This window comes from Cetorhinus maximus, chromosome 30, assembly GCF_964194155.1.
Source record: "Cetorhinus maximus chromosome 30, sCetMax3.hap1.1, whole genome shotgun sequence".
NCBI lineage: Eukaryota > Metazoa > Chordata > Chondrichthyes > Lamniformes > Cetorhinidae > Cetorhinus > Cetorhinus maximus.
In genome coordinates this window covers 23,608,781-23,625,143 of record NC_135908.1, presented here as the reverse complement: position 1 = coordinate 23,625,143, position 16,363 = coordinate 23,608,781, and the positions used below count along the sequence as shown (strand labels likewise).

Sequence of the window (16,363 nt, the reverse complement as noted above, 5' to 3'; positions counted from 1 at the left end):
GAGGGAGCCATTCTTCAGTCAGAATCTTTCGAAATAATCCACAACATTCTTCAAAACGTCTAGGCAACTCAAACCCATCAGGATTGGAACCTGTGAGGATGAAGCTATGAGGGACCAACAACTTCTGAAGCAAGAGAGCTTCCCTTCATAGGAGAGGTCAGCCTGTGTTTGGACGAACAACAGAACTGGGGCAATTCTTTGAATATTTGGCTATGGGCTATAAGAGCATGTTTGTCATTAAGAGATTCCATCTATAAACACTCACAGCTGATTCTACTTCCATTGAAGTCAATCAATAGGGAAATCAAGATCTACTGGTAAATTTACTCTGTAGTTTAAGAACGAAGAAATCGTCAGTAGTTTAAATATTGAATTGAGGAAGATACACAGAATTCGACAACAGGGATTTTATAAAAAAATCAACCAGTCAAATGATTTTGTGGTTTACAATAGGGACGTAGCTTATTGAATACTTTGGAATTGTGGAGACCAAAAAGAATTGATTCATTTCCCAGAGCCCCTCATAATCACAAAGATAATCACTGCTTTTGGGAAACAGATTTTAAGACAGGAGAACTTTACTCCAGAGAATTGGGAAGTTTTGCTTAAAAAAAAAGATCAAGGAGATTAGGATTGCAACAAAAATTGATTCTTGCAAAAATCCACTGCCATGGTTGGTGACACAATTAAAAGATGCTATTGATTTGCAAATAATCCAAGCAGTTAGAGAAAATAGACATAGAAAACACACACTGAGGAAGGTGCCCACTTTGCTCTGAGAGTGTCTGAATGATAGAAAGTAGTGATTATGAAAGTAGAAGCTTGGATCCGTGCCATTCTGTGCTTGTGCTCCGATAGCAATGAACTGGTCAGGCTGAGAATGATTGGGTCCTTGCAGGAACTGGGACACACCAAAAGAAAAAGAGTGCTCTTGTTCCTTCGCAAGTTTCTTACCGAGCACCAGAGTTTGCCATTGTTGCAACGTATTACTTTATTGAAGAGCATCTTGATGATAGTGAAGGACAACACTGCATACTTAGGCCGACCACTGTCAAAGAAAATCATCTCTTTGGCTTTGACAGAAATGACCAAATTAACAAGTATAACTGATGGACACAGGGAAACTGCAAGTAACCTCCTGTTAACCCTGGGCTGTAGTTTGCCCACTGATGTCTTCACTGAGCTGCAGTCAATGGTCCAACGACAAATTCCAGCAAATTTCTATGTGATACTAACGCTTGCAAGCTTGTGTTATGAAAAAGTGTGTTATATCGTTCCTTTGCTGAAACCAGTTTTGGAAACGATGCTCTTTACGCTGCGGGTGGAGACATGCGAGAGAATGAAATGGGTGTTCTGTTATGCCTTCAGCCTTTTTAGTAAGAGCATTCTGATTTACACCTCCAACACAGAGATGGACCCACGCCCTCCAGTGAGGAAAAACTTGTTCTTCAATGAGTTTTCTACTGCATATGACATATTTTTCCACTTCTGGTTGAACATGAAGGAGTCCAAGGTGAACATGGCAGTAATAGAAGCGATTGGCCAGATCTCCTACCTGCTCCCCAATGACAAACTGGAGAATGAACTCCCCATACTAATTCCAACCGTTCTATCCATGTATCAAAAAACATCGAGCGATCTTTCCATCACTAAGGGTCTGTGTGGTATACTGCATAATAGCATGGAAAGGGACAGTAAAATGCTGGTGATCCATCTGGAACTTCTAGTCACCACTTTACATCAACAGATCTGTATTGCAATGGATCAGCCTGTCAGCCAATTATCTGAAATGCTACAAAGTAAAATCCTTTGCTGCTTCAAACTTCTGACTCCAGCCTTTATTGACCAGATAATAAAATTCCTTCTACTGGAGCTGGAAATCAGTGATGAGCAAATCCAATTGGGATCGCTGGCTGTAATGAACCACCTGATCTGCAGTGCCCCTACATGCCTAGAAAGTCAGAAGAATCAAATCCTGAATAGCCTGGCATTGCCAATTTCAACAAACAGTAACAGAGTGAAGGACATACTTGCCCAGGTGCTGTATACCATGGCCAGTCACGGTTATCTAGAGCTGGAGAGAGGAGTAGATATGATTGAATTTATAATTGAACAATGTGCACTGCCCATTGAGGAGCACAAGAAAGTTATGGACGTCAGTGAAAGGAAAGAGTTCAGCAATATGATTATGGACAGAGATGTAAAGGAGCAGTATGAAGGGTTGGTGAAAAAACTGACCACAACATTGAACATTGACAACCTTCTCTGGCCATTGCTACTGGAGTTTGTTGTCCCAGTGAGATACACTAACGCCTTAGCTACAGTCTGCAGTTCCCTGGTGTACCTAGGAACAAAGAAGCAGAAAGCTGGAGCCACAGAATTTGTTCTGAATTATGAGGAACATGTGAACCTTCCAAATCGTCAGGCATTGCTGACACGACTGTTGGCTGTGTCTTCATCTCCCAGTGAAGGGAATGGTCGGGGTGCTCCTGCTCTCTCTTTACTGCGAGTCCTGGGTATTAACATTCACCCCGCCGCAGTGAAAGTGTGGGACAAACAGCTCCCAATTTTAATTAACCATCTTCAGGAACTTCCAGGGAATTATCTGCCTCAGAGTCAGTGGGAAGAGAAGCTTTTATACGTTTTGGCCAAAACTCTGGAGGAAATAGAAGATGAAGTGTGGATTGTCCAGCTGAGTGAGGTGATGAGCAAATATATTTATAGAGCTCACCTTTCTCCACAGCAGAAAGGATTTCTCTTTAAGTGTTTAGGAATAGTGTTACAGCTGGCCCAGAACCAGGACGTGGTAAAGAAGACACTTCATGAGATGCTGCACACTGTCCAGCATGATAAAGATTTAGAAAGAGAGGGCATAGCTATTGGAATCGGCCACTGTGCTCACACCCACTTGGATATCACCTTAACTATACTGAAAGATTGTTCAAAGCTGAATATTTTTAAGAAGACTGCAAGCTTCTACCAGATAATGAAGGACCAGGGTAGCATTGAAATAATGAAAGTAAGAAGCACACTCATTTTATGTTATGGATATTTAATCTGGTATTCACCAAAGGAGTTGATTCTACCCAGATTGGAGACTGACATTCTACAGAACATTCTTAACCATTTCAACATAAAGATTTTGGGAATGAGGGTTCAGGTCAAGGATTCAACCATGAAGTTAAGTCTGATAAAGACTATAACCCTTATGGCAAGAGCGATCCTATCCATGGAAGACCAGCATAGTTACAAATTGGCAAGAAAGGCAGAGCTGGTAACCTACATGCAAGATTTCATTAAGGCTGAGCCAAGGGACATGATAAAAACTTCCATTCGAAAGGCTGCCCTGCATGCTTCTGCATCCCTTATTGTAGTGGAGCCTTTATTAAACGACCACACAGAACTGGTGAAAGTGTGTCTGAGCAGTGTTTTCAGCTTGCCATCGTTGGAGAGCAGCAGCGTCAATGAAAGCAGAGACATGAATACGCTCAATGGACAGAAGAAGCTTTACCGCGAGACACTGGCATCTCTAGAGAATTTTCTGAAGCAATTTCTACTGTTTGATTTGTCACCTGATGGTCTTCAGTTTCTATTTGAGAACATGACGAGTTGGATAGAATCCAGGAAGAACTATGAACGAGAAAAATCGTTGGAAACCACTTTACATCTACTGACATTTTATCTGGAAGCCACTGACATTAGTGGTAAGGCTTCACCCCATAACTTGGCAGCTATTACTGGGCGTATAGTGCTTCGGTGTTCAGACCCATCACCCTTTGTAAGGGAGACAGCCATTGAATGCTTGTACCTTCTGCTTTATTTACGGTTACGATTTGAAGGGTTTCCTAGAGATCATTGCGATACGGAAGTGGAACATCTGAAAGGCATCAAAGATGGGCTAAAAGACACCAACAGTGAAGCCCTCTATCGTGTGTGCACTGATATTGGTAAAGTCCTGTCCAAATGCATGGCTCATGACCAGGTAGACACCCTGCTCATCACCATTTCTAAGGGACTTACTGACAAGCAATTAAATGGTTCCTGTGTGGCTTCTATTGTCATAAACGTTCTCATAAGGAAATGTGGAAGTATCTTTACTGACATTCCTGGAATAATCAAAGTTCTGTACCACCAGTTACAGTCAGTTACAGAGCCGCAGGTAACACATGCTGTGATACATTCTATCTCAATGCTGGCTTCACAGAATGTGCTGATGACTTTGCCCTATCTCCTCAAATATCAAACCCCATTCCAGACATACATGGGCGAGATCTGGAAATCCCTACTGAGTGATAATATACTAGCCACAACCTCTGTTAAATATCTACTGGATAATTTAAAACTACTGTATGATGACAGGAAGCAAAGCCTTGTCCACAAGATGACAACATCAACAACACAACAGTCCTTAGCTGTTATCTGTGCTCTTCATGCAATGATATGCAGTCCTGAATCAGACAGAGTGGTAAACGTTCTATACGCCCAAGTGTTCAGTACAATTCTGATTTATTTCAGCTCCATTGTCCAGGTCAACCAGCCTGAAGAACCTGGTAACACCGATGTTTGTAATTACACTGTCGAGATACTGCAAGCTCTCCTGACAAATGGAAAGAGGGAGGGTTCAAACATGATAAAAAAGGGAGGTTGGGACCTGATCAAGAGTCCAGAGAAGAATCATGAGGGGGTCATGCTGCTGGCCAATGCAATGGCCACATGTGCCGTACCCCACCTTATCAGCATTGTAGAGCAACTCATTCCCCTCCTTGCGAATGTCCACGAGGGACAGAGAATCACTGTGGCTGCTTTCTTTGCTGAGCTTTTAAATAACGCAGTGGTGTTGGAGTTGTCCCTGACAGACACTCTTGTTGGAAGCCTGCTTCGATGTTTGATGGACACTTCTCCCACTGTCCGGGTGCTCGCTGTCCGAGGCTTGGGAAATGTTGCAGTTGGAGCTTCTCAAAAGATAGAAAAATACTCAACCAAATTGTTGCTTGCAATGATTGCGGTGATACACAAGCACTCGAATTCTAATAATCTTATAGCGGTCGAGGCAATGTCAACTACATCAAAGATCCTAAATCAGCTGCCCGAAGATTTTGCTGAGTCCGTTCTGATCGATGTAGCACTCACAATCGAGCCTCTTTTTGAGCAGACACAGGACCAACTGAGAATTTCAGCATTTAAAGTCCTTGGGAAAATAATCAGGTTTGGCCAAACTCAGCTGAACTCCGTGTTAATGGAATACAGTTATTCGAGCTTGATCAGCTTGTTGCTGCATCTCAATGACAACTGCACTGGTGTGAGAGATGTCTGCAAGTCAGTGCTGAGTTTGATGAGTCCAATCATGGGGTCAGAAAGCCTTTGTAAAAAGCTTCAAGAGCTCTCACTGGAGGACACAACACTGGATTATGAGAAATATTTGAGCAACATCTCCAAACACATTAGCAGAGACTTGCCTGACAGGGTCACTTTCTATATAACGAGCTGTGGTGCCTTCTTCAGGAATGTACAACCTAGGATAAGAGGAAATGCTGTCACGTTGATGGGTTTTCTCATGTACAACACAGCACCAGATTATTCCACGTTGTTTTCCTCAGATCCCATTTGTGAAGAGATCAATAATCTGCTATCTGATCCAGTGAAAAGTGTCCGACTCAAAGCAGCCATGGCAACACGGTACCTCTACATGTACTAAGGACCCAGGCACTGTGAGGTGTGGTATTGAAGATCACCGAGAGGAAAAAATGATCACCATGGAAACAGCTTGGGCTGTTCTATAGACAAGTTAGTGTCCCAAATGGAAAGCTGTGTGCTTCAGAACCACTTGCCTCGAGAAAGGACACCTCAAGTGACAAGCTACAAGATCACTTAGCAAAAAAACGATCTGAATTTATTTTAAAATTAATATTTTTAGATTAAATTATAAATTTATGTTTTAATCCCTGCCTTTTAAAAACTATTTGTGGTTGTTTCTTTTATTTTTATTGGTCATTTAGTTTCACTACTGATCCTTCCCCTACTTTCCATCACAACACCTTTTTCAGTATAGCTCCCAAAGACACTTTGCCCCCTGAATTTCGGACCCAATCCATCACTGCTTTTACCTTGCGCACTCCTTTGAAAGGGCTATCGGATAGTCCCACTCCCCGACCCTTCCCACATCACCCTGCAGATTTTTCCTCTTCAAGTATTTAAAAGTTACCATTGAAACTGCTTCTGAAACTCCCTCTCCAGATCATCACAATTCGCTGGGGAATTTTTACAGCCTCCGTGCTGGGCATCTTTGAGGCCGGGGGTGGGTGGGGAGGAATTAGATAGAATGGCTGGCTAAGCCCACTGCCTTCTTGCCCACCCCCCAGCTATCCCCCTACAGCGGGCAGGTAAGACAGCCAACTCACACACCCTTGGGCCTATTGAGGCCCTCAACTGCCCAATTATGTGGCAATTAAGAGCATTTTTTATTCATTTACGAGATGCGGGCATCGCTGGCTGGGCCAGCATTTATTGCCCATCCCCAATTGCCCTTGAGAAGGTGCTGGTGAGTTGCTTTCTTGAACCGCTGCAGTCCATGTGGTGTCTAAACATCCACAGTGCCGTTAGGTTGGGAGTTCCAGGATTTTGACCCAGCGACAGTGAAGGAACGGCCGATATAATTCCAAGTCAGGATGGTGAGTGGCTTGGAGGGAAACTTCCATATGGTGGTGTTCCCATGTGTCTGATGCCCTCATCCTTCTAGGTGGTAGCTGTCATGGGTTTGGAAGGTGCTGTCAAAGGAGGCTTGGTGAATCCCTGCAGCGCATCTTGTAGATGGCACATACTGACCCTTACTGTGTGTTGGTGGTGGAGGGAGCGAATGTGGTTGGGTGCCAATCAAGCAGACTGTTTTATCCTGGATGGTTTCAAGCTTCTAGAGTGTTGTTGGAGCTGCACTCATCCAGGCAAGGGGGAGCATTCCATCACACTCCTGACTTGTGCCTCGTAGATGGTGAACAGGCTTGCTGCAGGATTCCTAGCCTCTGACCTACTTTTGTAGCCACAGTACTTATATGGCCACTTCAGTTTCTGGACAATGGCAACCTCCATGATGTTGATAGTGGGGGATTTAGCGATGGTAATGCTATTGAACATCAAGGGGCAATGGTTGGATTCTCCCTTGTTGGAGATGATCATTACCTGACACCTGTGCGGTGTGAATGTTACTTGCCACTTGTCAGTGAAATCTGGATATTGTCCAGATCTTGTTGCATTTGGACATGGGCTGCTTCAGTATCTGAGGAGTCGCGAATGGTGCTGAACATTGTGCAGCCATCAGCGAACATCCCTGCTTATGATGTCCTGATAGAAGGAAGGTCATTGATGAAGCTTGCACATGACCAGGGGAGAGAGCTCATCCTGAGTAAGACACAGCCAGAGTGACTGTGGGTATTGGCAATTTGGTGCACAGTGGGAATACAGTGCAGAGGGGAAGAGGTGCTCTTTGCATTTTTTCTTTGCTATCCAACTTCTTAAATCTACAGAGAGTGGTCTTGCCCTGCTGCAGCAGTAGAGGCTACAAGGAGAGGAATGACTGGTAAGTAGTGGGTAAGGTCGGGTAAGTATTTACTACTTTTATTGCTCATAGTTTAAGGTCTTTTTGTGGTTTATAGTTTGTATATTCTGTAGTAACGAGGATCAGGAAAGAAGGACCCTAGAGTAATTGATTTAAAAGGTTTAATTTAAAGGGAAAAGTCATGGCAGGAGAGCTCAAAGCCGTGGTGTGCTCCTCGTGCTCCATGTGGGAATCTGGGAACATTTCCAGTGCCCGGGACCAGCATGTGTACAGGAAGTGTGTCCAGCTGCAGCTCCTGGAAGCTCAGGTTTCAGAGCTGGAACGGCGGCTGGGGACACTGTGGAGCATCCGCGAGTCTGAGAGCATCGTGGATAGCACGTTTAGAGAGGTGGTCACACCGCAGATGAAGGGACTTGAGGAAGGAAGGGAATGGGTGACCACCAGGCAGTCCAAGAGAAACAGGCAGGTAGTTCAGGAATCCCCTGGGGTCCCGCTCGCAAATTGGTATTCCATTTTGGAGGCTGATGAGGGCTCTGGTTCCTCCAGGGAGTGCGGACAGAGCCAAGCTTCTGGCACTATAAGCAGCCTCTGTATAGGAGGGGAGGAAGCGCAATAGGGGATTCTCTAGTCAGGGGAACAGATAGGCGCTACTGTGGCCGTTAATGTGACTCCAGGATGGTATATTGCCTCCCTGGTTCCAGGGTCTGGGATGACACTGAACGGCTGCAGGGCATCCTGAAGGGGGAGGGTGATAGGGCAGAGGTCATGGTACATGTTGGTACCAATGACATAGGTAGAAAGAGGGATGAGGTCTTGCATCAAGAATTCAGGGAGTTAGGCAGTAGACTGAAAATCAAGACCTCTCGGGTTGTAATCTCTGGATTACTCCCAGTGCCACATGCTAGCGAGCTCAGCAAGAGGAGAATAAAGCAGATGAATACGTGGCTTAAGAGTTGGTGCAGGAGGGAGGGTTTTAGACTCCTGGATCACTAGGACCGTTTCTGGGGAAGGTGGGACCTGTACAAGCGGGACGGTCTACATCTGAACCAGAGGGACGAACATCCTTGTGGGCGGGTTTGCTAGTGCTGTTGGGAGGAGTTTAAACTAATTCGGCAGGGGGAGGGGACACAGAATGTTAGCAGAATAGGGACGCATCATAATACAGTAAAACAATCAAGTCAGAGGGAGTACAGCTGCATTAAGTTTCAACGGAGCAAGGCAAGGCTGGATGGCCTCTACTTTAATGCCAGGAGTATTACAGGTAAAACGGATGAGTTAAGGGTGAAGATTGATATGTGGAATTGTGATACAGTAGCCATCACAGCGACATGGTTGAGGGAGGAGCAGGATTGGCGGCTCAACATTCCGGGATATAAAATCTTCAGGTGATACAGGGGAGGGGGTAAAAGAGGAGGAGGCGTTGCATTATTAGTTAAGGAGTCAGTTACTGCAGTAAGGAGAGATGATATCTTGGAGGGGGCATCGAATGAAGCTTTGTGGGTAGAGCTTAGGAATAAAAAAGGGGCAGCCACATTGTTAGGTGTTTATTATAGACCCCCAGATAGTCAGTGGGAAATTGAGGAGCAAATATGTGCACAATTTGTGGAGGTGTGTAAAAACAATAACAATAGGGTAATTATATTAGGTGATTTCAACTTTCCCAACATTAATTGGGATAGACATAGTGTTAAGGGCTTGGATGGAGTGGATTTCTTGAAATGTGTACAGGAGAAACTTTTTAGGTCAATATGTAGAGGGTCCAACAAGCGACGGCGCAGTGCTGGACCTAATTCTGGGGAATGAAGCTGGACAGGTGGCTGAGGTGGTGGTGGGAGAGCATTTTAGTGATAGTGACCACAACATGGTACAGTTTAAGATTGTTATGGACAAAGAAATAGACAAGATGTGGATAGGGGAGAGTGGATTTTAGTAAAAGAAGGCAGGATCTGGCCAAGGTAGACTGGGAACAGTTACTTGTGGAGAAATCTACAGAGGAACAGTGGGGGGTGTTCAAAAAGGAAATGGGGAGGGTATAGGCTCAACATGTTCCCTCTAGGGTGATAGGAAGGAGTAACAAGCCCAGAGAACCATGGATGACCAGAGATATTCAGGTTACGATGAGAAGGAAAAGAGAGGTTTTTAGCAGGTACAAGGGAAGCAAATCAGCAGAGGCATTAGTGGAGTACAGAAAGTGCAGGGTGGAGCTTAAGAAATCAATTAGGAGGGCAAAGAGGGGATATGAGAAAGCTCTGGCTGGTAAAAGTAGGGAAAATCCCAAGATATTCTATAAGTATATCAATGGGAAGAGGATAACTAGGGAAAGAGTAGGTCCTATTAGAGACCAAGGGGGCAATCTAGGGGTAGAGCCAGAGGACATCTGCTGTTCCCGTTGCATTCTGAGATCCACACTCAGTGCCATGCGCCGCCATATGAACACACTCGACCTCTCCCTCCAGCAGCACCGCCGCACCCTTTTTCAAAGCTGCGCGTGCCCCCAGTTTCATTTCATTCTTCGCCTCATCCGACGCCTCAACAAGAAACTTTTTCTCTTTCTCTCAAGTGCTAAGGAACGCAAGCTCCAAAAACTCATCGACACCAACACCCATCTGGGACCCTCCACCCCTGCTTGTCCCTCCGTCCCCACCCCATCTTCCAATCCCAGCCCAAGCCGCATATTCACTATACCCCCTGACCTTCCCCTCTCCGATGCTGAACGTTCAGTGCTCAGCAAAGGACTTAGTTTCATTCCCTTACGCCCTCATCTCAATTTCGGGCTCGGCACGATGCTGAACTCTTCTTCCGCCGTCTTCGTCTCCGTGCTCACTTCTTTGGGCAGGAGTCCTCTCCCCGTTCAACGGATCCTTTTACCCACCTCCAATATTCTCCCTCCACCTGGACCCCTCCCTCTGGATTCTTACCTTCTCTTGATCTTTTCATTGAGAACTGTCGGTGTGACATTAGTCGTCTCAATTTCTCTGCTCCTCTCACCCATTCTAATCTGTCTCTCTCTGAACTTACTGCACTCCGTTCTCTCAGGTCCAACCCCAACATTGTCATCAAACCCGCTGACAAGGGTGGTGCTGTTGTTGTCTGGTGCACTGACCTCTACCTCGCGGATACTGAGCGTCAACTCGCAGACACTTCCTCCTACCTCTCCCTGGACCATGACCCCACCACTGAACATCAAGCCATTGTTTCCAGGACTGTCACTGACCTCATCTCCTCTGGAGATCTTCCTCCCACAGCTTCCAACCTGATAGTCACCCAACCTCGGACGGCCCGCTTCTACCTCCTACCCAAAATCCACAAACAGGACTGTCCTGGCAGACCAATCTTGTCAGCCTGTTCCTGCCCCACGGAACTCATTTCTCATTATCTTGACTCCCTTCTCTCTCCCCTTGTCCAGTCCCTTCCCACCTACATCCGTGATTCCTCTGACACCTTACGTCACATCAACAATTTCCAGTTCCCTGGCCCCAACCGCTTCCTCTTCACCATGGATGTCCAATCCCTCTACACCTCCATCCCCCACCAGGATGGTCTGAGGGCCCTTAGCTTCTTCCTTGAACAGAGGCCCAAACAATCCCCATCCACCACTACTCTCCTCCGTCTGGCTGAACTTGTTCTCACACTGAACAATTTCTCCTTTAACTCCTCTCACTTTCTCCAAATAAAAGGTGTGGCTATGGGTAGCCGCATGGGCCCCAGCTATGCCTGTCTCTTTATGGGGTATGTGGAACATTCTTGTTCCAGTCCTACTCCGGTCCCCTCCCACAACTCTTTCTCCGGTACATCGATGATTACTTCGTTGCTGCTTCATGCTCTCGTCGGGACCTGGAAAAATTTATTAATTTTGCTTCCAATCTCCACCCCTCCATCATTTTCACATGGTCCATCTCTGACACTTCTCTTCCCTTCCTTGACCTCTCAGTCTCAATTTCTGGTGATAGACTGTCCACCAATATCCATTACAAGCCTACCGACTCCCACAGCTACCTCGACTACAGCTCCTCACACCCCGCTTCCTGTAAGGACTCCATCCCATTCTCTCAGTTCCTTCGCCTCCGTCGCATCTGTTCTGATGACGCTACCTTCAAAAATAGCTCCTCTGACATGTCCTCCTTCTTCCTTAACCGAGGTTTTCCACCCACGGTCGTTGACAGGGCCCTCAACCGTGTCCGGCCCATATCCCGCGCATCCGCCCTCACGCCATCTCCTCCCTCCCAGAAACATGATAGGGTCCCCCTTGTCCTCACTTATCACCCCACCAGCCTCCGCATTCAAAGGATCATCCTCCGCCAATTCCACCAACTCCAGCATGATGCCACCACCAAACACATCTTCCCTTCACCCCCCCTGGCGGCATTCCGTAGGGACCGTTCCCTCCGGGACACCCTGGTCCACTCCTCCATCACCCCCTACTCCTCAACCCCCACCTATGGCACTTCCCCATGCCCACGCAGAAGATGCAACACCTGCCCCTTCACTTCCTCTCTCCTCACCGTCCAAGGGCCCAAACACTCCTTTCAAGTGAAGCAGCATTTCACTTGCATTTCCCCTAACTTAGTCTACTGCATTCGTTGCTCCCAATGCGGTCTCCTCTACATTGGAGAGACCAAACGCAAACTGGGCAACCGCTTTGCAGAACACCTGCGGTCTGCCCGCAAGAAAGACCCAAACCTCCCTGTCGCTTGCCATTTTAACACTCCACCCTGTTCTCTTGCCCACATGTCTGTCCTTGGCTTGCTGCATTGTTCCAGTGAAGCCCAACGCAAACTGGAGGAACAGCACCTCATCTTCCGACTAGGCACTTTACAGCCTTCCGGGCTGAATATTGAATTCAACAACTTTAGATCTTAAACTCCCCCTCCCCCCATCCCCCCCTTTTAAAAAAAATTTATATAGATTCTTCTTTTCCCACCTATTTCCATTATTTTTAAATCTACAACTAATACTTTGTTAGTCTTTCCACCCCACCCCACTTGAGCTGTACCTTGAGTGTCCTGTCTTCCATTCTTAATTAGCACTTTTCTTAGATAATATCACCACCTTCAACACCTCTTTGTTCCTTTTGTCTGTGACATCTTTTGATTATCTGCTCCTATCACTGCTTGCTTGTCCCCACAACCACCCCACCCTCAACTTCTCTCTCCCCCGCCCCCCACCTTAGACCAGCTTATATTTCACCTCTCTCTTAACTATACTTCAGTTCTGTTGAAGGGTCATGTGGACTCGAAACATCAACTCTTTTCTTCTCCACCGATGCTGCCAGACCTGCTGAGTTTTTCCAGGTAATTCTGTTTTTGTTTTGGTTTTCCAGCATCCGCAGTAGCTTTTAGCTTTTTGTTTTTATTTATGTTGACATCGGTAGAGTGTTGAATGAATACTTCACATCTGTCTTCACTCAAGAGAATGAGGATGAAGGTATCTCAATCATAGACAATGCCGGCTCTAAACTCTTCTAACCGCTCATTGTGCAAGTCGGGGACGATTCTGCCTTAAGTATGGCACCGGGCGGGAAAAAGGATGTTTTACTGCAATGGCAGTTTTTCACGGCATATTGTACCCATCCTGCCGCATTAATTATGCATTCCTGGGAAACGCGCCAGGTCACTGGGGTGGGGGTCCTCTCATTCGCCCGCCTCACCATCACCTCAGGCCTTCAGTAAACCGGGCGCCATATTTAAAGGCCGCCCCCCCACCCTGCACAGAGCTGGCGCTCTTCAAGGGATAGGAAGCTGCTGCGAACTGATGGCTGCCCCATGTTGACCCCAGATTTAGCGACGCCCCCCTTGAGCGCCTACTGGACACAGTGGAGGCCCATGTTGACGTCCTCTACCCCTGCTCTGATCGAAGTCCAGCAAGAAACGTCACCAATCCAGCATGGATGGTGGTGACAGCGGTGGTCAGCGCCAACGCCCTGCAAAAGACATCAGCCATCCAGAGCCGAAAGAGGGCAAATGGTCCCATCCATTCTACAAGGGTGAGTCAACCACCTCATCACTCTCAACTCTCACACACACAAACCCATCACACATCCACAGAGATCTCACACCTCAAGGGACAACACCACTAACTCTCTCACACACCCTCACATCTCCATCAGCCTCTTGCCACTGCAGGAAGTCACCCATGGATTCCGAGATGGAGTGCAGGTCTGCGCACATCTCCGCGTTCTGCTGGACCAGGGTCTCCATCACATCCACCATCCTTCCCATGGAGAACTCAGCACACGCACATGTGGACACCACTTCGCGTGCCATTCTGTTGAGGGCTTCCAACAGCTCTGTGTGATGTTCCCCGCCTTCTGCTGACTCTCCAGGATGAGTTGGGAGGCCGAATCCAGAGGCTCATCGGCTCACTCGGACCTCACAGACGCCTCTTCCCCAGCAGCCCTCCGAGTGCCGGGGAGCTCGGCTGAACCTGCCTCCCCCTGCTGCGGACACGTGTCCGTGTGGTGACCACCAGATTGTGAACCTGAGCCTGCTCTAGATCGAGGTCCCACCGAGGTGTGTGTCTCTGCGCTGGTGGAGGGTGTGGGTAAGCGCTGTGACGGGTCTGTCAGGCTACTTATTTCCAGCTCTTCAATGGAGGAGATGTCCTCTTGGCTGGAGGCGAGGAGGTGGATGGAGCTGAGGGACTGCCTGGCTGAGGGTGTTGGTCGCTTGGCAGAGCTCCCTGTGAACCAAAGTAGAGATAATTAGTGCAGGGCAGCAGAGTCAAAACCAGGAGAGAGAGACACTCCCAGTTGTGTTGAGGGAGGGATGATGTGGTGTAGGATCCTCATGAGGGTGTTCACCGCTAACCTCACCGTCACCACAGGCAGGGTCCACATCCTCACCACTCAGCGCAATGGCCGCTCCTCACAGTGAGTGAGGGGCCGAATGTGGGCAACTCCACCCCCGGGTCTGGGATCTCTCCCTGCTGTTGTGAACCAGCTTCTCCCACATGGAAACAGACAGAGAGACTGTGAGCAGGACACATGGCACTGAGTGGAATGTTTGTGTGGTGAGCGGAGACATGGACAGGATGAGGATGGGAGTTCCAGAGGGTATGAGGCTGATGGGGATGTGAGGGTGTGTGTGAGAGTTAGTGGTGTTGTCCCTTGAGGTGTGAGATCCCTGTGGGTGTGCGATGGGTTTAGGAGTGTGTGAGTTGAGGGTGATGAGGAGAGTGAGTTACCCTGGCGGAATGGATGAGACCAGTCATCCTGTAGTGGCACAGGGTGGCTGTCCTCTTTTGCAGGGCATTGGCACTGACCACCGCTGTCAGCGTCTCCCATGCTGGGCTGGTGATGCTGCTGCCCATCCTGCGGCCAGAATGAGCGTAGAGGACACAGCAGCGAGCCTCTGCTACATCTAAAAGATGTTCCAGTGACGCATCATTAAACCTGGGTGGCTGCAGTCTTTTTGCCTTTCTTGGGCACTTTCCCTGCTGTAGTCGTGAGGGAGGGCTGCACTCCAGTGCAATACTGAGGGAGCGCTGCACTCCAGTGCAATACTGAGGGAGGGCTGCACTCCAGTGCAATACTGAGGGAGCGCTGCACTCCAGTGCAATACTGAGGGAGGGCTGCACTCCAGTGCAATACTGAGGGAGCGCTGCACTCCAGTGCAGCACTGAGGGGGCGCTGCACTCCAGTGCAGCACTGAGGGGGCGCTGCACTCCAGTGCAGCACTGAGGGGGCGCTGCACTCCAGTGCAGCACTGAGGGGGGGCTGCACTCCAGTGCAGCACTGAGGGGGGGCTGCACTCCAGTGCAGCACTGAGGGGGGGCTGCACTCCAGTGCAGCACTGAGGGGGCGCTGCACGCCAGTGCAGCACGGCGGGAGGGCTGCACGCTAGTGCAGCACGGCGGGAGGGCTGCACGCCAGTGCAGCACGGAGGGAGGGCTGCACTCCAGTGCAGCACGGTGGGAGGGCTGCACTCCACTGCAATACTGAGGGAGGGCTGCACTCCACTGCAATACTGAGGGAGGGCTGCACTCCACTGCAGTACTGGGGGCGGGAGGCGCTGCACTCCAGTGCAGTACTGAGGGAGCGCTGCACCATCAGGGGTACTATCTTTGAGATATGACAATAAAGCAAGGCACCATCTGCCATCTCAGGTTGATGTAAAAGATCCAATGGTCAATATTTTTCTCTCAAACAACATCACTAAAAAGAATGACTAACTGGTCATTGTCATATTGCTGGTTGTGGGAGCTTGTTGTTTGTAAATTGACTTCTGTTCTTTGGCTTTTCTCCAAACCCATGCCATTGGATCTTTTACACCAGCCTGAGATGGCAGATAGTGACCTGCTTTCTACATTAGAACAGCGACTATACTTCAAAAGTATTTCATTGGCTATAAAGGGCTTTGGGACATCTTCAGGTCGTAAAAGGTGCTATATAAATGCAAGTCTTCTTTTCAAGGACGGAGGCAGCCTCAGCCCCTGTTCAATGTTGACAGGTCACCTTGCCTTGTATCATCTGCAGTGGTTGAGTGCCCAGCACAGATGGTGAGCTTGTTGTATCTGCACAGCACCTCGTGCCTTGCCTTAGGGGGAGAATCTGGAGATACTGGTACTGAGTGCCAAAGACAAGTCTAACAGGAAAAATACAGGACATAGATCCTAAGGAGTGCAGATACCTGGACATCAGCCTATGCTCTCAGAGCCTTGGTGCAGTGACAAGCAGAACTAGTAGTATGATGGAAAACATGATTTGCCAACGGTGAACATAATGTGAAATTAGGTTGATCACCAATTTACAATGGGGGTATCATCACATGAGGAGTGGACTTGGCCTTGGCTTAACCACTCAGAGAGGACAGGGAC

General features: G+C 47.9%; 1 protein-coding gene across 1 annotated transcript; it reads left to right on the top strand.

Annotated features, from left to right (window-relative positions):
• The first annotated feature begins 808 nt into the window (after positions 1 to 808).
• Positions 809 to 5,695, top strand: LOC144669948 (maestro heat-like repeat-containing protein family member 1). The gene has a single exon (XM_078532231.1). The coding sequence runs from the start codon at positions 809 to 811 to the stop codon at positions 5,693 to 5,695; it is 4,887 nt and encodes a 1,628-aa protein (XP_078388357.1).
• The last annotated feature ends 10,668 nt before the right edge of the window (positions 5,696 to 16,363 follow it).